This window comes from Trichosurus vulpecula, chromosome 1 (genome assembly GCF_011100635.1).
Source record: "Trichosurus vulpecula isolate mTriVul1 chromosome 1, mTriVul1.pri, whole genome shotgun sequence".
Lineage (NCBI taxonomy): Eukaryota > Metazoa > Chordata > Mammalia > Diprotodontia > Phalangeridae > Trichosurus > Trichosurus vulpecula.
Window position 1 is genome coordinate 538,098,635 of NC_050573.1, and position 22,385 is coordinate 538,121,019.

Here is a 22,385-nt window from a genome sequence, read left to right on the forward strand (position 1 = left end):
TGTTCCATTTTTCCCACATCTTCTCTAACATGTATAATTTTCCTGTTTTGTCATGTTAGCCCTTCTGATGGGTGTCATGTGGTACCTCAGAGTTGTTTTGATTTGCATTTCTCTAGTCAATAGTGATTTAGAGCATTTTTCATATAGCCATAGATGACTTTAATTTCTTCATCTAAAAATTCCCTGTTTATATCCTTTGACAATTTATCAATTGGAGAATGACTTGTATCCTTAAATTCAACTCAGTTTTCAATATATTTTAGAAATGAGGTCTTTGTTCACTTGTTTTTTAAAAAATATTTTGATAAAAGCGCCGCGCCGGCCCGCGGATCTTTCTCTTCAGTTGTCTGTAAGGTGCTCGGTTCTTCTTCGGAAGCTAAGGCCACGTTGGGGTGACCCCTCACTTCAGCCAGCGACTAGCACCACTACAAACAAGTCTCCTCGTCCATCCGCTGAAATGGCCGTCTCCGAGCTCGCTTGCATCTACTCCGCCCTCATCCTTCACGACAATGAGGTTACGGTCACGGAGGATAAAATCAATGCCCTCATTAAAGCAGCAGGTGTAAATGTTGAACCATTCTGGCCTGGATTATTTGCAAAGGCCCTGTCCAATGTAAACATTGCAAGCCTCATCTGCAATGTAGGAGTTGGTGGACCTGCCCCAGCAGCTGGTGGTGCTGCCCCTGCTGGAGGGGCTGCTCCTGCTAGCACAGCTGCCCCAGCTGAGGAGAAGAAGAAAGAGGAAGCAAAAAAGGAAGAATCCGAGGAGTCCGATGATGACATGGGCTTTGGTTTGTTTGACTAGATAATTTTTTGTAACATTAAATAAAAAGCTTGACTCAAAAAAAATATTTTGATAAATGTATTTTAATATAATTGATTACCTTTATAATCCAATCTATAGACTTCACCAGACTGCCAAAGGGGCCCAGCACACACACAAAAAAACATTAAGAGCTCCTGCTTTAAGGTCCAAGGTTGGGGAACCTGGGCCTCAAGACCACAAGTAGCCCTCTAGGTGCAGGCCTCTGACTGAATCCAAACTTCATAGAATAAATCCCCTCAATAAAGGACTTGTTCTGTAAAACTTAGACTCAGTCAAAAGGGTGCATCCAACTATGTAGAAGGCTACAGGTTCCCCACCGGTGGCTTAACTATGACCTCCTTACAGAAGATGTTCCTTATTCCTCCAGATTGATAAAGACCTTCACCTTTGGACCTCACACAGCTATCCTTATTGGTATTATATCCCTCTACTAGGCTGTAAGTTCCTTATCTGGGTCTTATTTGAGCTTTGTATTGTCCCCTCCATTACCTAGTAAAGTGTTTTGCACACAGTAGGAGATTAATAAATATTTGTTGGTGATGCATGATTAGAGCAAGAAAGGTTGAGGGAGGGGTAAAAAGGGGAGAGGAGAGTTGGGCTTGGGGATTAGTAGCAAATTCTCTATCTCCCCCCCAATCTCCACTTCCTGAACTTGCTTCAGGTGGCAAAACACAGCACCTGCTTTCCCTGGGACTCTACTTTATTAGCTCTCAGTTATGCCAGGTGTGAAAGATTTGTGGTTCTAATCTGCTGTCAGATTGAATCAACAGCCTGCCCTTCAGATAGAGCCATGACAGGGACAGGCAAGTTAGACAGTTCCCTAGGTGGAACACTGGGTTGGGGAGAGATAGCAGCAGAGAAGCACAATGAGGGAAATTTTAAAATATTACTCTTAACAAATTCATCTATTTTAATATCAGTCAAGTCCTATTTTTCATGTCTTAACAGTATTTATTTCCAACCTGCATTGCTGTGGTGATGGCTCAAAGCTTTCTGTGGCCAAGAACACATGGAAGGCAAGATTTTCAGAAATTAGTTAGGAAGCCCAAATGCCTTGTCCTATCCATTTTCAAACCATGAAGTATGTTACCAAGAGACTTCCCTTCATTGGCCAATGAAATAACAGGTCCAATTTTTTAAAATGCCCATTTTCATCTGGTAGCCATTTAACTTTCTTAGGAAAGCCCTCTCAGGTTGGCTTAATGATACAAGACCCCCTAAATCTGCTCTAAGACACTAAACTCATTGTTGTTACAACCTCAGAGAAATCCTCTTCACAATCCTCCCAATTTCTTCATCCAAAACCCCTTTATAATTAAAATAAAGGCTAAGGAGAGACCCTTGCTACCCCTCTACTTGAGGGTCTACGTATAAGGTGGCATGGATCCAGTTTGATACAGGCAGCCAGGCCACAATCCCTGACCTGTAAACACACTGTATTTGCTCTGTGCCAGCACATCATTATATAACCATAGATAAAGTAAACTTATGGGTTTGTTGTTGGCATAATGACTTCGTTGTGTGCTTTCCTATATATCGGGTGAGCTCTGGTCAGTGAGAGTAGATTGTCTTGTAATAAAGGAGGATGGATGCTTCCCCTCCTCATCTCACCAGTTGCCTCAAGAGTAAAGTAACTGTGAATTCCTCATCTCCACTGTCTCTTTCAGTCTGCCCAGACCCAGTGAATCTGAAGATTGTTGAGCTCCTGTCTTACAGGGTCCTGCCCTGGAGTCTCCAAGAACTCATTTATTTCTTTTTGTCCTGGGTGGTAATTAGGTACTGATACCCATTAGTGGCTGAACTGCTCACTCTGTGGATAACACGGTAATGAGATGGTAGAATGTGCCCCAAGGAGCAAGTCATGGAAAAATTGACCAATCTTCCAGATGGCCTATTTTGCAAGGGATTTGTACAAACCAGGATCATCATGGCTCCTTGGAAGCTTGTTTACTCCAAAGTAGATTATAAGCTCTTGAAGGATCAGTACATTTTATTCTTTTTAAAGCTTTTTACAAATAGATACTTACTGAAAAGACAGCAAGAACAGAAATACAAACATTTCCTACAACACCTATGGGGCACACTCCCCTCTGGACCACCTCAGTCCCTGGGGGGAATGAGCTCAAACGTAACACAGCTTCTACATAGCATTCACCTCACCAGGTTCACTTCCAAATAGCCATCAAAGGAGTCCTACCACTGGGTTGGGCACTGTAGGTCATTCTGCAGGGCCTTGATGTTGGGCTTTCTGGGTACAAAACCCATCATGGATTTCAACTCCTAGATTTCTGTGGGGTGGGCATGGTGGGGAGGGTTATTCTTTTAAAGTTCACAAGGTCACAGCTATCTCTAGTAGACTCTCCTTCACCTATAATCCTATGAGAGATCTGCCACAGTTAATTCTTAAAGGAAAAACAACTGAAGACCAATCCACAAGTCCATTGCTTTTAGCACACCCATTATGCTACAAAGCCCAAGATTCCCCTGTGTCTGGGGCAGCCTTGGCAATTCCCATACCTGTTGCAATTTGGCAGCCTCTAGGAGAGAAGGTCTTTGTTACCAGAACAAATTAAGACAACATTGCTCTGGACATCCCTGCTCTGGCTCCCTTCTCTAACAGCCTGTGGTGTGCTGGGACTGTGGTGGTCAGTCCTTAGCAGTGGAGGGAACAGGCAGTGGTAAAAGGACTGAAAGTTGGAGAAGAGACTCAAACACAAAGGCTTCTCAGAACACCACTGAGGCAGCCTGACATTGTTGATAGGGCATTGGACATGGAATTAGAAACACCTGAGTTAAAATCCTGTCTCAGACACTTGCTAAGCTGTATGACGCAAGTTACTTGGATTCTGCTACTTTGCAAAAATTAATAAAGCCAGTGCACTTATTAATAAAAGGATGGTTATTTGGCCATCTCTCTCAGGCCAAAAAATTCATGGCAGCAGGCTATGGGGCTTACATGTTCTTTTAGAAGAATGGTAATCAACTCTGATTGGTTAAGAAAGAATATTATAATGAGGGGCTGAGAGTGCCATCATCATCATCATGCCATCCTTGGACAAAGAAACTATCTGTATATCCAGGTCATCCCCAGCCTTGGGCAATCTATTCAAAGAATTTATGCCCCACACAAGCCTGAGCAGAACTCCACCTGCTTGGGATCTGGAACAAGAAAGTTAGTCCAATCTCATTATCAGCTACATGCTTCAAGAATCTGAGCTTTTTAAAATTAGGACTTTAGAAGAAGGGGAGAACTCTGGATCTGAGATTTTTTTTATATTTTTACTTTACGCTCTTGTTCTAGAACTGCAGGGCAATTTTCCTTAATAATTTCTTGTAAAATTATATCAAGATTCTTTTTTTATCATAACTTTCAGGTAGTCCAACAATTCTTATATTGTCTCTCATCCATCTCACATCCAGGTGTTTTTCTAATGAGATGTTTCAGATTCTCTTCTATTTTTTCATTCTTTTTTGTTTTATAATTTCTTAGTGTCTTATGATGTCATTCACTTCCCCTTATCCAATTCTAGTTTTCAAGTATTATCTTTCTTAAAATTCTGAATCTCTTCATCAGACTGGTTGACATTTTTCCATAATTTTCTTGATTTTCTTGAATTGCTTTTATTTTTTTCCTAAGTATGTCTTGATTTCTCTTAGCTGATTTTTTACCTTCCAAAAACTCTTTTTGAGCTTGTAACAATTTGACACTGCTCTTTGGGGTAGGAATGGCTTTTTTTTAACCTGACTATCTTCCTGAATATTCCAGATCTTCTTTTATATCATAGTAGCTATCTGAAGGGGCGGAGCCAAGATGGCCACGTGAAGGCAGCGTCTTACCGGAGCTCTCTCACAAGGTCTGTCAGATTCCCATAAAAAAGTGAATTTGGGCAGATTTGAGAGAGTCAGAAACCGCGAGCAGTCTGCGTGGGGCAAATTTCCGAGCCGGAAGAGTCTGAAAGGCCGGAGGAACGAACCTGTAGGCTCGGAGAGTGCTTGGTGCGGAGCTGCTCCAGACCAAGGCGGAAGCGGCCGGCCGGGAAATCCACGTGGGAGACGGGCTGGGAGAAAGCTGGGCGCCCGAAACCGGCAGAGACCCCCAGGCCTCCCAACACAGGACGGCAGTCTCTGGGAGCGACGAGAGGCAGCGCAACGCCACCAGCCGCGAAAACACCCAGTCCTGACGCTTGCAAAACCCAGGATCTCGGCCTCTTGAACTTCCGGAAGACTCAATGGCTAGGTAAGCGGCTCTAACCCCTCCCCCCCTCACCCAGAGAATTCCTCGGGAAAAAAAAAAGAGAACTGAAACAGAGGAGAGAGTAGCGGGGCTTCACAGGACAAATACTAGAAGCTCATTAGTCCCAGAGGGGAAGAGTCGGCAGGGGGCCAAGCCAGGAGCCCAGACGTAACCTTGCTCCCCCAGGGGAAGTGCCAGACATCAGCTCAAACAACAAACAGCTGAGACCATTGCTGAAAGGCAAGTGCTGGAGAGCACCCACAGGGAGTGAGACGCCAGGGAGCCAGACCCCTCCCCCACACCTCAGGAAACTGAAGGTTATAATTCTAGACTCACAACCCCCAGAATAAGAAAGCTGGGACAGAAAGCCCTGAGACCCACAGATAGAAATTCGTTGTAAAGCCAGCAAAAGGCAAACCAACATGAAGAAGAACACAAAAAAACCGAGGACAATAGATTCTTTTTATGGAGACAGGCAGGATCAAAATATCAACATAGAAGAGTATAGCTTACTGAAAAGACAGCAAGAACAGAAATACAAACATTTCCTACAACACCTATGGGGCACACTCCCCTCTGGACCACCTCAGTCCCTGGGGGGAATGAGCTCAAACGTAACACAGCTTCTACATAGCATTCACCTCACCAGGTTCACTTCCAAATAGCTGAGAGTGATGTATCTAGATACATCAGATACCTCAAAAGCTAATATGAACTGGTCTCCAGCCCAAAAAGCACTGCTGGAAGAGCTAAAGGAGGATTTTAAAAACCAAATTAGGGAGCTAAAAGAAAATATGGAAAAAATGGAAAAAAAATTCACTGATGAAATCAAGTCCCTAAAGAATAAGATTGGCGAAAAGGATACAGAGATTCAGAATCTAGAGAGAGAAAAGGACACCCTGAGAGGCGAAATCAACCAATTGAAAATGGAGACTCAAAAGCAAAATGTAAACACTAACTCATTCAAAATTAGACTTGAGCAAGTGGAAGCTAATGAATCTATGAGGCATAAAGAAGTAATAAAACAAAATGTAAAGAATGAAAAAATAGAAAAAAATGTGAAATATCTGATTGGCAAAACAACTGACCTGGAAAATAGATCCAGGAGAGACAATTTGAGAGTTATTGGTCTACCGGAAATCCATGATGAAAAAAGGAGCCTTGACAGTATCTTTGAAGAAATTATCAAAGACAACTGCCCAGAGGTCCTAGAACCAGAGGGCAAAATAGTCATTGAAATAATTCACCGATCACCCCCTGAAAGAGATCCCAAACTGAAAACACCAAGAAATATTATAGCCAAATTTCAGAGCTATAAACTCAAGGAGAAAATACTGCAAGCAGCCAAAAAGAAGCAATTCAAGTATCGTGGAACTACAGTCAGGATCACGCAGGATCTCTCAGCTTCCACATTAAAAGACAGGAGAAATTGGAATATGATATTCTGAAGGGCAAAGGAGCTGGGACTACAACCAAGGATCAACTACCCAGCAAAACTAAGCATAATTTTCCAGGCAAGGCGATGGACATTCAATGAAATAAGAGAATTCCAGACCTTCCTGATGAAAAGGCCAGAACTCAATGGAAAATTTGATCTCCAAATACAAAACTCAAGAGAGACATAAAAAGGTAACCAGGGGGAAAAACCCCACAAACCTTATTAACCAATAAGGGCAGGTTGTTTACATCTTTATGTGGGATTATATCATATTATGTATGTTTTTTATGTATGTGTATATGTATATATATATATGTGTGTATGTGTATATATATATACATATATAAGTCATTCTTGTGAATGGTACAACTATTATGACAAATGAAAGGGATATACATAGGTTGTGAATGCCTGTATAAATTAACTGATGTAAAGATATAAAATATAAATAAGAGATATAAAGGGAGGGCTATGAGGGAAGTGGTAAGGAGGCAGTAGAAAAGGGTAAATTACACCAAAGGAAGTGGCACAAAAACATATTATAGTAGAGGGAAAGAAGGGAGGGAGAAGAGCAGTATTTGAGCTTTACTGTCATCTGATCTAGTTCAAGAAGGGAATAACATACTCTGATAAGTTTAGAAATCTAACTTGTCCTACGGGAAGTGGGAGGGTAAGGGGGAGAAAAGGGAGGGGGGTGGGCAGAAGGGAGAGGAGAAGTAGCAAGTGGGTAATGGTAAGACAAGGGAGGGGAATAAAGAGGGAGGGTTAACTGAGGAAAGCGGCGGTCAAAAGCAAAACTTTGTTGAGGAGGAGAAGGGGAAAGGGAGAAATAAAAGCATAAACAGGGGGAATTAGGATGGAGAAAAAGACACAGATAGAAATCATAACCCTGAATGTGCAGGGGATGAACATTCTCACAAAACAGAAGCAGATAGCAGAATGGATTAAAAACCATAATCCTACAATATGCTGTTTACAAGAAACGCATCTGAAACAGGGGGATACACATAGGGTTAAGGTAAAAGGCTGGAGTAAAATATATTGTGCCTCAGCTAAAATAAAAAAAGCAGGTGTAGCAATCCTAATCTCAGACAAAGCAAAAGTAAAGATAGATCTAATTAAAAGAGATAAGGAAGGACATTATATCCTGCTAAAAGGCACCATAAACAATGAAGCAATATCATTGCTTAACATATATGCACCAAGTGGTAAGGCATACAAATTCTTAGAGGAGAGGTTAAGGGAGTTACAGGAAGAAATAGACAACAAAACTATAATATTGGGAGACCTCAACCTCCCCCTTTCTGAACTTGATAAATCTAACCTCAAAATAAATAAGAAAAAAGTTAAGGAGGTAAACAGAATTTTAGAAAAGGCACATATGATAGACCTCTGGAGAAAACTGAATGGGGATAAAAAGGAATATACTTTCTTCTCAAAAGTACATGGCACATACTCAAAAATTGACCATGTGCTAGGGCATGAAAACCTCACAATCCAGTGCAGAAAAGCAGAATTAGTCAATGCATCCTTTTCAGATCATGATGCAATAAGAATCATTTTTAATAAAGTACCATGGAAAAATAAGCTAAAAACTAATTGGAAACTAAATAATTTAATTCTAAAGAATGAGTGGGCCAAAGAACAAATCAGAGAAACAATTAATAATTTCATTCAAGAGAATGACAATAATGAAACAACATAGCAAAACTTATGGGATGCAGCAAAAGCAGTTCTTAGGGGAAGTTTTATATCTCTAAATGCCTACATGAATAAAACAGGGAAAGAGGAGATCAATGATCTGGGCATACAGCTGAAAAAGCTAGAAAAAGAGCAAATTGAAAACCCCCAATTAAATACCAAATTAGAAATACTGAAAATCAAAGGAGAGATTAATAAAATTGAAACCAAGAAAACTATTGAATTAATAAATAAAACAAAGAGCTGGTTTTATGAAAAAACCAATAAAATTGATAAACCTTTGGCCAATTTGATTAAAAAAAAGAAAGAAGAAAATCAAATTACTAGTATCAAAAATGAAAAGGGTGAGGTCACCTCTAATGAAGAGGAAATCAAAACAATAATTAGGAATTATTTTGCCCAACTGTATGCCCATAAATTTGACAACCTTAGAGATATGGATGAATATCTACAAAAACATAAACTGCCCAGGCTAACAGAGAAGGAAGTGAAATTTCTTAATGACCCCATATCAGAAAAAGAAATTGAGCAGGCCATCAATGAACTCCCTAGGAAAAAATCTCCAGGGCCAGATGGCTTTACATGTGAAATCTATCAAACATTTAAAGAACAACTAATTCCAATATTTTGTAGACTATTTGGGAAAATAGGTGAAGAAGGAGTCCTACCAAATTCTTTTTATGACACAAATATGGTACTAATACCCAAACCAGGTAGAGTCAAAACAGAGAAAGAAAATTATAGACCAATTTCTCTAATGAATATTGATGCAAAAATTTTAAATAAAATATTAGCAAAAAGATTGCAGCAACTCATTACGAGAATAATACACTATGACCAGGTAGGATTTATTCCAGGAATGCAAGGCTGGTTCAATATTAGGAAAACTATTAGCATAATTGACCATATCAACAACAAAACTAGCAGAAACCATATGATCATCTCAATAGACGCAGAAAAAGCCTTTGACAAAGTACAACACCCATTCCTATTAAAAACACTAGATAGCATAGGAATAAGTGGAACCTTCCTCAAAATTATAAATAGCATCTACCTAAAACCATCGACAAGCATTATTTGTAATGGGGATAAACTAGATGCATTCCCAATAAGATCAGGGGTGAAACAAGGATGTCCATTATCACCCCTATTATTCAATTTGGTAATAGTAGCTATCTATGGTTGGGTTCTTTCTCCTTTGCTTACTCATTTTTATTTTTATTTTGTTTCATTTTATTTTTAGCGGCTTATTATTGCAATCAGGTTTTAATCCTGAGTTATGGGGTAATAGTGCCCCAGGCATCAGGTCTTTTTTTACTGTTATTTTTCTGAATTCTGTCCAGGGCCCAATCTTGGGACCTCCTCACCTCCCTTAAGTCATGGCTAGGACCCCCAACCATGCTGTCCCCAAAATGCTCTTGCTCCCTGTGGTGCTGCACTCAGTGGATACATGTTTGCTCCTCCTTGCCCACAGCCCAGGGTCAATCAATAATTAAAGTAACAAAAATCACATGATATATCATAAGATGCAGAAAAATCTTTTGATAAAGTAGAACACCCAGTTTTATTAAAAAAACAATTGAAAGTATATGTATGAATAGATTTTTCCTTAAATTGAGAAGTATATATATATTTTACCTCAAACATCAGCAAGCATTATTTGTAATGGGGATAAACTAGAAGCCTTTCAAGTAAGATCAGGTGTGAAACAAGGATGTCCACTGTCACCAAAATTATTTGATATTGTATTGGAAATCCTGGCATAGCAATAAGAGAAGAAGAAATAGAAGGAATCAGAATAGAGAGTAAGGCAATGAAACTATCATGTTTTGCAGATTACATGATGATATACTTGGAAAATCCCAAAGATTCAGCTAAAAAGTTAGTTGAAACAATTAATAATTTTAGCAAAGTAGTCGGATAAATCCATGAATCATACTCATCATCTTTCCATGTAGGAATGTAAACAAAACAGTTCAACTTTAGTAAGTCCCTTGCAATTTCCATTTCTTGATTACCTTTTCATGCTTCTCTTGATTCCTGTGTTTGAAAGTCAGATTTTCTATTCAGTTCTGGTCTTTTCACTGAGAAAGCTTGAAAGTCCTCTATTTTATTGAAACTCCATATTTTGCCTTGGAACATGATACTCAGTTTTGCTGGGTAGGTGATTCTAGGTTTTAATCCTAGCTCCATTGACCTCCGGAATATCGCATTCCAAGCCCTTCGATCTCTTAATGTAGAAGCTGCCAGATCTTGGGTTATTCTGATTGGGTTTCCACAATACTCAAATTGTTTCTTTCTGGCTGCTTGCAGTATTTTCTCCTTGATCTGGGAGCTCTGGAATTTGGCAACAATATTCCTAGGAGATTTCTTTTTGGGATCTATTTGAGGAGGCGATCAATTTCTATTTTGCCCTGTGGCTCTAGAATATCAGGGCAGTTCTCCTTGATAATTTCCTGAAAGATGGTATCTAGGCTCTTTTTTTGATCATGGCTTTCAGGTAGTCCAATAATTTTTAAATTATCTCTCCTGGATCTATTTTCCAGGTCAGTGGTTTTTCCAAGGAGATATTTCACATTGTCTTCCATTTTTTCATTCCTCTGGTTCTGTTTTATAATATCCTGATTTCTCATAAAGTCACTAGCTTCCACTTGCTCCAATCTAATTTTTAAAGTAGTATTTTCTTCAGTGGTCTTTTGGACCTCCTTTTCCATTTGGCTAATTCTGCCTTTCAAGGCATTCTTCTCCTCATTGGCTTTTTGGAGCTCTTTTGCCATTTGAGTTAGTCTATTTTTTAAGGTGTTGTTTTCTTCAGTGTATTTTTCAGTATTTTTTTGGGTCTCCTTTAGCAAGTCATTGACTTGTTTTTCATGGTTTTCTCGCATCCTTCTCATTTCTCTTCCCAATTTTTCCTCTACTTCTCTAACTTGCTTTTCCAAATCCTTTTTGAGTTCTTCTATGGCCTGGGACCAGTTCATGTTTTTCTTGGAGGCTTTGGTTGTAGGCTCTATGACTTTGTTGTCTTCTTTAGGCTGTATGTTTTGGTCTTCTTTGTCACCAAAGAAAGAATCCAAAGTCTGAGACTGAATCTGGGCGCGTTTTCGCTGCCTGGCCATATTCCCAACCAACTAACTTGACCCTTGAGTTTTTCAGTGGGGTATGACTGCTTGTAGATTACAGAGTTCTATGTTCTACGTTTGGGGGGGAGGTGCCAGCTCTGTCAGAGCCGCACTCCTCCTTCCCCAAGGACCCCCAGTCCAGACTGGGCTTAGATCTTCGGCAGGCTGTGCACCCCTGCTCTGATCCGCCACTTAATTCCTCCCACCAGGTGGGCCTGGAGCTGGAAGTAACAACAGCTGTAGCTGCCCCACCTCCGCTGCCCCCGGGGCTGGAAGCCGAACCGCGAACTCCTTCCACTCCCGCAGCTTTTCCCACTAACCTTCTCCGCAGTCTTTGGTGTTTGTGGGTCGAGGGGTCTGGTAACTGCCGCAGCTCACATATTCAGGGCGCTAGGGCCCCCTGCGCCCGGCTTCTGGTCTGGATCGTCCACGCCGCTCAGGCTGGGCTCTGCTCCACTCCGTTCCCAGCTCCCAGCTCCGTGTGGAATAGACCTCACCCAGAGACCATTCAGGCTGTCCTGGGCTGGAGCCCTGCTTCCCTCTGGTGACCCTCTGGGTTCTGCCGTTCTAGAATTGGTTCAGAGCCATTTTTATAGGTTTTTGGAGGGACTCGGGTACGGAGCTCACTCTAGTCCGTGCTTACCAGCCGCCATCTTGGCTCCGCCCCCTCCGGATAAATCCAAATAAATCATCAGTATTCCTATATATCACAAACAAAACCCTGCAAGGAGATAAGAGATACTCCAATTAAAAAAGCTCTATATAGTATAAAATACCTGAGAGTACACCTGCCAAAACAAACCCAGGAATTATGTGAACAAAATTATATTTTAAAAACTTTTTTATACAAATAAAATCAGATTTAAACAATTGGAGAAACATTAATTGTTTGTGGGTAGGCAGGGCCAAAAAAATGACAATTTTACCAAACTTAATTCATGTATTCAATGCCATCCTAATTAAATTACCATAAAACTATTTTACTGAGTTAGAAAAAAATAATAACAAAATTAATTTGGAAGAACAAAAGGTCAAGAATATCAAAGGAACTAATGAAAAAAATGTAAAGGAAGGAGGTTTAGCAGTACCAGATCTTAAACTGTAGTATTTGTCAGTAATTATCAAAACTATCTGGGTGGAACAGAGTAGACATACAATTTATAGCAGCGAATGACTATAATAACCTTGTGTTCGATAAGTGCAAAGACTTAAGTTTTGGAGATAAAAATTCATTATTTGGTAAAAAAAAAATTTGGGGGAAAGCTGGAAAGCAGTATGGCAAAAAATTGGGTGTAGACCAACTGGGCATATACCGTTTACCAAGATAAGGTAAAAATTGATAAATGAGCTAGATATAAAGAGGCATATTACAAGAAAATTAGAAGAACATGGAGCATGTTACCTATCAGACTTATAGATAGGCAAACAATTTGTGCATAAATAAGAGACAGAGAGCAGTGTGAGGCATAAGGTAGATAATTTCAATTACATTAAATTAAGATGTTTTTGCACAAATAAAACAAGTGTAGCCAAGATCAGAAGGAAAGCAGAAAATTGGGGAGAGAGCAAGATTTTATAGACAGTTTCTCAGGTAAAAGTCTCACATTTTCTATCTATTTATCTATTTACCTATATCTATCTATATCTATACCTATCTATCTATATACATATATACATATTTCTATCTATATCTACCTCTCTATTTCTAGCATGTCTATCTCTAGCTCTAGTTCTGCTTCTGAGAAGACAGAATGCCACAGTTCTTGCCTTCAAGTAGGCACTCTGGGAGATCTAGGCTCCAATTCCACTTTTATTACATTCCAGTTGTGTGACGCTGGGCACACTTAACCTTTCTCAGTGCCTCAGACAACCAAAGCTACAAGTTGCAAAAGGTGACCTACATTTATAGGGAAGTTTCCTCACTGGGAGTTCTCTCCATGTATATATCACAGGCCTACACAAAAAAAAGACACACACATGCATGCACACATATGTGCAAACATATTTACTTATTTTTTAAATTTTTATTTATTTTATTTCAACTTAAGAAATAAAACAAAAATTTCCATAATGTAGTAGAATAGAAAAAAAATGATTGCACATGAAATGGCAAATCTATCATATACAACTTGCTATTCCTTTTAAAAATATAATAAAGTTATCACATAACCTTCTTTTCCTTCTCCCCTGACCACCCCCGCCCCCCACCTCTGCCCTACAGATAAGAATAGCTTTGCTGCTGGCCTCACTGAATTTCCTAAAGGGAAACAGGCTGCCAAACTCCCTGACACCTAAAATTTGTACCACAATGAATAATACCAAAGAAATGCACAAAAAGTCAGACAACAACCCACAAGCAATAGGAAAGAGGCCATCAGCAAAGACAAGCTGGCAACTTCCAGTGTGACTGGAATAGAGCCAGAAATACCCATCACCTACAGGGCTCTCTCCCTGGAGGCAACAAGATCGGAGGGTTCCCATGAGAAAGTGTCGGGATAACTGTAAACCCACAGGAGGACCCTAGCAAGTGCTAGGAAGCAGCAGAGACCAATGCAAATATACCTCAGACCAGGGCACACTAGGGCTCCAAGGTCCAAAGCATCCTGTCCTGAGATTCCATAGAGGACCTTGAGGATCCAATGCTCCAAACATCAAAGATCCAGAGGGACTGAACCCTAGGAGACGAAGGTCAGTGCAGGCACCCAGATGATCAAGGGAGACTAGGCAGAGCTGACCACTTTACCCCAAAATGCAGCAGTGACAGAGCCTGGCTTTAGCATAAAGCCCCAGGACAGGTATTAAAGCTAGAAAATGAGTAAACCAAGAAAGACACCCATCAATATCAAAAGTTATTACAAATCTAATCTAGATGTTACATACTTTAAAAATAAAAAGCATTATGAAAGGAAGGGTAATGGTTTTATATACAATACTTTTATTTTGTTTTACTGTGTTGTGGACCCATAGAATGAAAATGAACTCTACTGCCCCTATACCTTGACATCCTCAATAGGTGCTATCCTTGTCCCTGGTGCTGATGGGCCTGTTAATCTTTCTTTTCTAGATTTTCTTTTCTTTAATCATTTTTTTTTTAATTTTTAGTTTACAACACTCAGTTCTGCATGATTTTGAGTTCCAGATTTTCTTCCTTCCCCTCCCCTCCCTCCCCCAGATGGCATAGAATCTGATATATCTTCTACATATATCTTCGCATTAAATTTATTTACACAATAGTCAAGTTGTAAAGAATTATGGCCAATGGAATGAATCATGAGAAAGAAGAAACAAAACCCAAAAAAAAGAAAAGAAAAAAGAAAAAAAGAGAGAGCAAATCGTTTGCCTCAATCTGCATTCAGACTCTATAGTTCTTACTCTGAATGTAGATAGCTCTCTCCATCATGAGTCCTTTGGAGCTGTCTTTGAACCTTATATTGCTGAGAAGAGCTAAGTCTATCAAGGTTAGTCATCACAGAATCAATATATCTGTGGTTGTGTATAATGTTCTCCTGGTTCAGCTCCACTCACTCAGCATTATATCATGTGGGTTTTTCCAGGTTATTATGAAGTCCATATCTTCTTCATTTCTTATAACACAATAGTATTCTATTACCTTCATATACCACAACTTGTTCAGTCATTCTCCAACTGATGGGCATCCCCTTGACTTCCAATTCTTTACTACTACAAAAAGAGCTGCTATAAATATTTTTGTACATACGGTTCCTTTTCCCACTTGTGTGATCTCTTTGGGATACAGTCCACTTGGTAGTGCTGGGTCAAAGGGTATGAACATTTTTATAGCCTTTTGGGCATAGTTCCAAATTGCTCTCCAGAATGGCTGGAGCAGTTCACAATTCCACCAGCAATGTAACAGTGTTCCAGTTTTCCCACATCCTCTCCAGAATTTGTCATTTTCCTGTTTTGTCATTTTAGCCAATCTGACAGGAGAGATGTGGTACCTAAAAGTTGCTTTGATTTGCATTTCTCTAATCAGTAGTGATTTAAAGCATTTTTTCATATAAGTATAGATATCTTTAATTTCTTCCTCTGAAAACTGCCTGTTCATATCCTTTGACCATTTCTCAATTGGGGAATAACTTGTATTCCTATGAATTTGGCTCAGTTCCCTGTATATTTTAGAGATGAGGCCTTTATCAGAGACACTGGTTGTAAAGATTTTCTCCCAATTTTCTGCTTCCCTCCTAATCTTTGTTGCATTGGCTTTTTTATACAAAAACTTTTCACTTTAACATAATCAAAATTATCCATTTTGCATTTTGTAATGCTCTCTATCTCTTGTGTAATGAATTCTTTCCTTTCCCATAAATCTTATAGGTAAACTATTCCTTGCTCTTCAAAATTGCTTATAGCATCAGCCTTTATTCCTAAATCATGAACCCATTTTGACTTTATTTTGGTATATGGTGTAAGATATTGGTCTATGCCCAGTTTCTGCCCTACCATTTTCCAATTTTCCCAGCAGTTTTTGTGAAATAGTGAATTCTTAGCCCAGAAGCTGGATTCTTTGGGTTTATCAGAGTAGATTGCTATAGTCGTTGACTTCTCCATCTTGTTTACGTATCCTATTCCACTGATCCACCACTCTGTTTCTTAGCCAGTACCAAGTAGTTTTGATGACTGCTGCTTTATAGTATGGTTTAATATCTGGTATGGCTAGGCCACCTTCCCTAGCATTTCTTTTCATTAATTCCCTAGATATTCTAGACCTCTTGTTCTTCCATGGGCCTGTTATTCTTTAGGTGACTTAAACTTATAAAGTCAAGAGAGGAAAAATTCCATAGAGTGAAAAAGGTAATAATATTAAATGCATATATAACTGAGAGAGGCTAAGTTCATAAAAGAATATCTAGAAGAAATACAAAAAAATTTGTAACGTAGTCTCAGTAGTGGATTTAATATTCCTTTCTAGAGCTGGGTAATCCAACATAAAGACAAAGAAGAATATAGAGTTGTCTTGTTAAAAAAAAAACCTAAATGTGATTGACCTATAGTGGCTTCTTAACAGAAAAAATTTAAAAATATAAATAAATCTCTGTATTCCATACTACCCTTACAAAAGTTGATCATGCTTTGGGTTTAAAAGTATTCATAAACAAATGCGAAAAGGCAGTATACATTATGATGAACTATACATTATAATGCAATAAAAATAGTAACAAATAAAGGAAATATAAGAAAAAATACAGACATAGAGACTAAGTAATATGATCCCAAATAATGAGTGGGTCAAAATTTCCCAATAAAAAAATTTTTAAACAATGATTATGTTAAATATAGTGATAACAATGAAACAACATGTTAAAATATATGAGATACAGCAAAAGCAGTCTTCAAAGGAAAATTTATGTCCCTGAAAATGTATTTTATCTTTTTTTTCTTTTTTTTCAGGGTGAAAGGCCAATTGGCGTTAAGTGACTTGCCCAAGGTCACATAGCTAAGAAGTGTGTCAAGTGTCTGAGGTCAGATTTGAACTCAGGTCCTCCTGACTCCAAGGCCAATGCTCTACTGACTGCACCACCTAGCTGTCCCCTGAAAATGTATTTTAACAAATACAAAAAGGGAAGATCCACAGCATGCAATTAAAAAGACAAGAAAATAAACAAATTATTAATGCTAAAACAAGTATAAGAGAAAAAAAATCTTCAAAAATTAGAAAAGAAATAAGAAATTTAAAGATAAAAACTATAAAACTGATGAAGGATAAGAATTATTTTTTCACAAATCTAACAAAACCAATAAATCATTAGATAACCTAATCAAGAAAAAGAAAGAGGAAAAGCCAATTACCAAAATATTTTTAAATGAACAAAGTGAATTCATATAGAGATGAAAGAAAAATAAGAAATCACCAGAAATTATTATATACAAAAGAATGATATAAAATTCCTCATTATGAATATCAATAAAAAAGAAAATCCTTGCAAGGAGATTACAGTAATAAATCCAGAAAATAACTCTGTGTGATCAAGTTGTATTCATATTAGGAATGTAAGGATGGTTTAACATTAGGAGACCAATTAACATAATTATTCATATAAACATCAACAATAGCAAAAATATACACTATTTTATCCATAAATGAAGAAAAAGTCGTTAACAAAGTATAGCATTTACTTATGTTAAAAATTCTAAAATTAGATGGATGGAAGGGCCCTCATTTAATATGATCCAAAACATTATGTATTTAAAAGTAAGAGCTAACATTTTTTGTAATGTAGTAGTAACTCTAGAAGCTTTCCCAGTACAAGTAAGGGGAATTCTAATATTTCCTTTATCCCCACCAATATTTGACATAGATTTAGGAATACTAGCTATAGCAAAACACAGGCTTACAAAATTAAAGATATAAACATTGGCAAAAAGGGGTGGGGGGAAGTGGCACTATACCTATCTATAGATGGTGTACCTAGAGAACCCAAGAGGATTAACAAAGAGAGTCATTGAAAAGATTAATGGCTTTAGCAAAGTAGCAGAATACAAAACAAATACACAACATTTACCAAGCTCTACCTTAAACTAGCAAAAAATCAGGAAGAAATTATCATAAAAGAAATTCCATTCCAAATAATCTGGAAGTCAACCCACCCAAAACACACACAAGAGTTACAAATATATATATATATATATATATATATATATATATATATATATATATATACACATATATACATATACATATATATATAAAATACTCTGTACAGAACTAAAGGGAAGCAAATAATTAGTAGAGATATTCTCTGCTCATGGTTACATCACGCCAACTTAATCAAAATGAAACTACTAAAATGAAATTACAAATTTAGTACTATACCAATCAAATCACCGAAGGGATACTTTATAAAACTAGACATATTAATAAAAAATTCATTTTAGAGGAACAAATGGTTTAGAATATCAAGGGAAATAAAGAGGAAAAGTACGAATGAAAGGTGAATAGCACTATCAGATCATAAAACTACATTGTAATTCAGTTGTCATTGTAACTATTTGGCACTGGTTTAAAAAGTAGATCATTAGAATAGCAAGAAACAAGAGCCTGCAGAGGAAAATAGCAACTCAATGTTAAGTAAATCCAATTACATAAATTACTGGGAGAAGGTCCTCTGTTTTGACAAAAACTGCTAAAAAAAAAAATAAGTCTAGAGAACAGTTTGGCAGAAATTAGGTTTAAAGCTAAATCTTATACCATACAACACAAAAAAGTCAAAATAGATATGTGACTTGAAAATAAAAGATCACTGCATTTTAATACATATACACAAAGATATAAAAGCTAAAATCACTCTATGAAGACATTCATAAACTTGGAGAAGACTGGAGAAAGCAGAAACAGAATGGAGTTAATGAATGAAACAACAGTGACTTGCTGAGTCTGGAGGAGGACTAATAATGATTAGGGAGAGAAGAGATAAGTTTTTGTATTTTTGGTAATTTGGTCTTTTCTAAATCATATTGCCAGACTTCTCTAGAACCTGTGGCCAGCTTTTCATTGGCAGCATCCAGAGAGACCATAATGGATTGATCAATCAAGAAATGCCTGACGTTATGTGCTGGACACTGTGCAGAGTGAGGTAGTAGGCCACTTATCAGTAGCTTGAGCACCTATTGCCAAACAATATATAAGATCTCCTTCAGTTAATTAAGTAATTGATTGATTGCATGAGAGCCTTCTGTTCTCTGGAATAGCTGCGAACAAGGGAAGGAGCCAGATGTGACTGCATTCCCATTATGTGCCCTTTTAGCATGGTACCACTCAAACACCCTGTCATGTATAGATGATATGAATGCTGGGAGATACAGCTCACATGGTGTATGACAGGGTCAGCATTCCCAAAGAATTTGACAGATTAGAACAACTGGCCAAATCTAAGAATTCTATCCCTTGGCTTGTACATTAGAGAAATATCACAACTGGAGAAACAGACAGGAATTTGCTTGTTACTCACTAGATATTGATGCCCCAACAGGGTCTGGCACCATCAAAATTAGAGGAGGGACTGCTCATTGGCCTTCTCTGATGGCAGAGAAAAGATGCAACTACTATGTCTCTATCTGTTTTTCCAGCCTTTAATTAATAAATCTGTGCCCAGTGATAGTCCTGTATATAGCATAGGTCTCTGAGAAATCACCTTTAGTATTTACATATTTCAAAAGCCTTTTGAAAGATGTAAACCATGAAATAAACCTGTAACTATAGACACATCAGCCCATTATGTTTTTTTTCTTCCTTGCTTTCCATTCTCTCTCTCTCTCTCTCTCTCTCTCTCTCTCTCTCTCTCTCTCTCTCTCTTTCTCTCTCCCTCTCTCTCTCTGTCTATCCATCTATCTCTATCTCTATCTCATCTCTCTTTTATTTCTTAAAAATAGGCTGTTGAGAAGTCACAGAGATGCCAAATATTCAGTCACCAATTTAATTTCTTGGAAGCTTTTCTCCTTTTTGGTGTGACACTTCTCACCTTGACAACAGCATTCTTGTATCTGGAGGTGAAAAACAATATTAAACTTCAGACTCCCGGCTTCCATGATCTGACTGACATCTGGGATTGTTATTTCTCGTTTTTCTCAGGAACTTCCACAGTAGTTTTTGAAACTCCCCAGCAAAACAAGTATTCTCTAAACACCCAAAAAAATCATAAATAGTTAAGATAGTATTCCCCTCAGCTCCATACAATACGACATCAAATTCAAATAAGCCATGAGGCGTTTACTCACCTTCATGGACAAAGGTGACAAATAGGTTGTACAGAATTTTTTTTGGAGGGGGGAAGGCAGTGCAATTAGGGTCAAGTGACTTGCCCAAGGTCACACAGCTAGAAAGTGTGTCAAGTGTCTGAGGCCGGATTTGAACTCAGGTCCTCCTGACTCCTGGGCCGGTGCTCTACTAACTGCACCACCTAGCTGCTCCTGTACAGAATTTTTTTTTAAATCTCCAAGCTCAACGTACATCAAGTCGAGCTACATCATTGCAGGTGTGGTGTTCCCCAAGTTCTCCATTAAAACTCGGCTCAGTTATTATGTTAAGCCACCAAATCTGTCAGGTACAAGATGTTCCTGTCTTCTGCTCGTGAGCTCCCATTATTTATTTCTCCTCCTTCCACCTTCTTGGCTATCATCCCAAGACTTGTCAAAGAGATGACCTCCTATGATTTGTCAAAACAGTTAACCTCCCAGTTGCTACCTGCTTCTGGTGATTCATGTGGGCAAAAATTATACTGCTAGAAGGAACCTAGAAAGATTTGCCAAGATTGCATAGATCTGGACAAGACAGAAATGCAGGTGATATTTTCATCACTGCTACTTATCTGACACAAGAGTTGCAGAAGAGAAAAGCTGAGGTGAAAACTGAACAGCTAGCTAAGAAGTCTGAGAATGAGATTTGGATTTTTGGACTATGGTTTCAAATACAGGAATGATAGTCTTCTGGCCAGGGACAAAGTGTACCTAACAAATCTCGTAAGAATATATTTGCCTAGTATCCTGCAAATGGTTATATGAAGACCATTCATTAGGCACTTAGCACAATGTTTTACACAAAATCAGCCTGATTTACAAATAGAATAGGAAGGCAGTCCCTTCACTCACAGAACTTGCAATCTAATCAAATCGAAATGTCTTTTAATCAAAAAAGAAGAGGGGAAGAAGAGAACATTGCCTCTATATATCTACCAAGCTAGTCATTGGAGAGAGTAGCTGCAAAAATAAAATTTAGGATACCCAGAAACTTCCAGGAACCAAAATTCAAGAAAAAAGTGTCAGTAGGGAAACCCAAATGTCTACACACACATCCACAAAGTTAAGGTGACAACTAAGATGAGCTAGAGGTCCTAACATAAGAGGGGGAAATTTGAAACTCGTTGAGATTTGGTGGGATGAGACTCATGACTAGAATATGGCTCTGGGTTGGTATCACTTATTCAAAAGAATAAAGTATAAAGTGGCAGACAGGGTAGCACTGTATATCAAGAAGATATTCTTGAAAAAAGCAGGGACTCACCTGAGCTCTCCCCCAAATCCCTCCAAACACCCTAAAAATGACTCTAAACAAATTCTAGAGCAGCAGAACCCACAAAAAGATAGAATGAAACAAATCTCCAGCCCAAGACAATCTGGAAGGTCAACAGGAAAGATCTATTGCACCCGGCTGAGAGAAGAGTACAAGCTGCGCCAGCACAGACCAGGCCCCAGAAAACCCAGAGCAGGCCTCAGGGGACTGAATCACTGGGAGCTATGGCAGCTTCCAGACTTCTCAACCCACAAATGCTATAGACAACTCAGAAGGTCAGTAGGAAAGGTCTGTCAGACTTGGATGAAGAAGGAAAACAGTCCAATTCTGACCCCAGCACAGCCCTGGCCCCATCAAACCAGGAGCAGGCTGTGGGAGTGACTGAATCAACAGTTGTGGCAGTGGTGGCAGCATCAGGGGCTGCTTCCAGAGCTCTCAGCCCAGAGATGGTAAGGGGATTGAACAACTGGTCAGAAGGAGATTACAGGGATCTTTTTGCTAGCACTGAGGCAGGACTCTGTTGCGTTGCCCATACTTGGATCTGGATTGCAGTCCTGGGTGGCAGTCCCAGGGCAAGGAGGAGCACTGGCATAGCAGAACTTGTAGAAGCAGTAGAGGGAGAATCCTCGTCACATTTCCAGGACAGAAAAGAGTGCTTGTGGTAACTCACAGACCAGAGCACAGGCCAGCAGAGGGGTAAACATCTCTCCTTAGTTCATACCACCTTGGAAGAATTGAAAACTTTCAGGTCCCTAGAAGTATCTCTGAAAACTGCTGCACAAAACCCCTGAAGCTTAGGACAGTATGCCCTCCACACCAGAACCAAAGACCTACCTTAACAAAAAGTTTAAAAGTCAAGTTATTGGGTGGGTGTAGTAGCAATTTAGATTTGAAGATCTTTCCCACCCATTCATAGGCCATGTGACCTGTTTACATCACAGGAAGCCTAAGTTACATGGTAGGAGGAGCTTCCTGACAGGAAAAGGAAGTTATGTCACAGGAAATGCTGAGAGAGAGAGAGAGCTGTTATGGCTGCTAATGGC

The 22,385-nt window shown here is 38.9% G+C and overlaps 1 protein-coding gene across 1 annotated transcript; it reads left to right on the forward strand.

Annotated features, from left to right (window-relative positions):
* The first annotated feature begins 391 nt into the window (after nt 1–391).
* Nucleotides 392–839, forward strand: LOC118833424 (60S acidic ribosomal protein P1-like). Its single transcript, XM_036740783.1, has one exon. The coding sequence runs from the start codon at nt 458–460 to the stop codon at nt 803–805; it is 348 nt and encodes a 115-aa protein (XP_036596678.1). The 5' UTR covers nt 392–457; the 3' UTR covers nt 806–839.
* Nucleotides 840–22,385: the final 21,546 nt, after the last annotated feature.

Excerpts from the sequence above, each read along its gene's own strand:
- LOC118833424 (XM_036740783.1), top strand. The coding sequence starts at position 458 with ATGGCCGTCTCCGAGCTCGCTTGCATCTACTCCGCCCTCATCCTTCAC.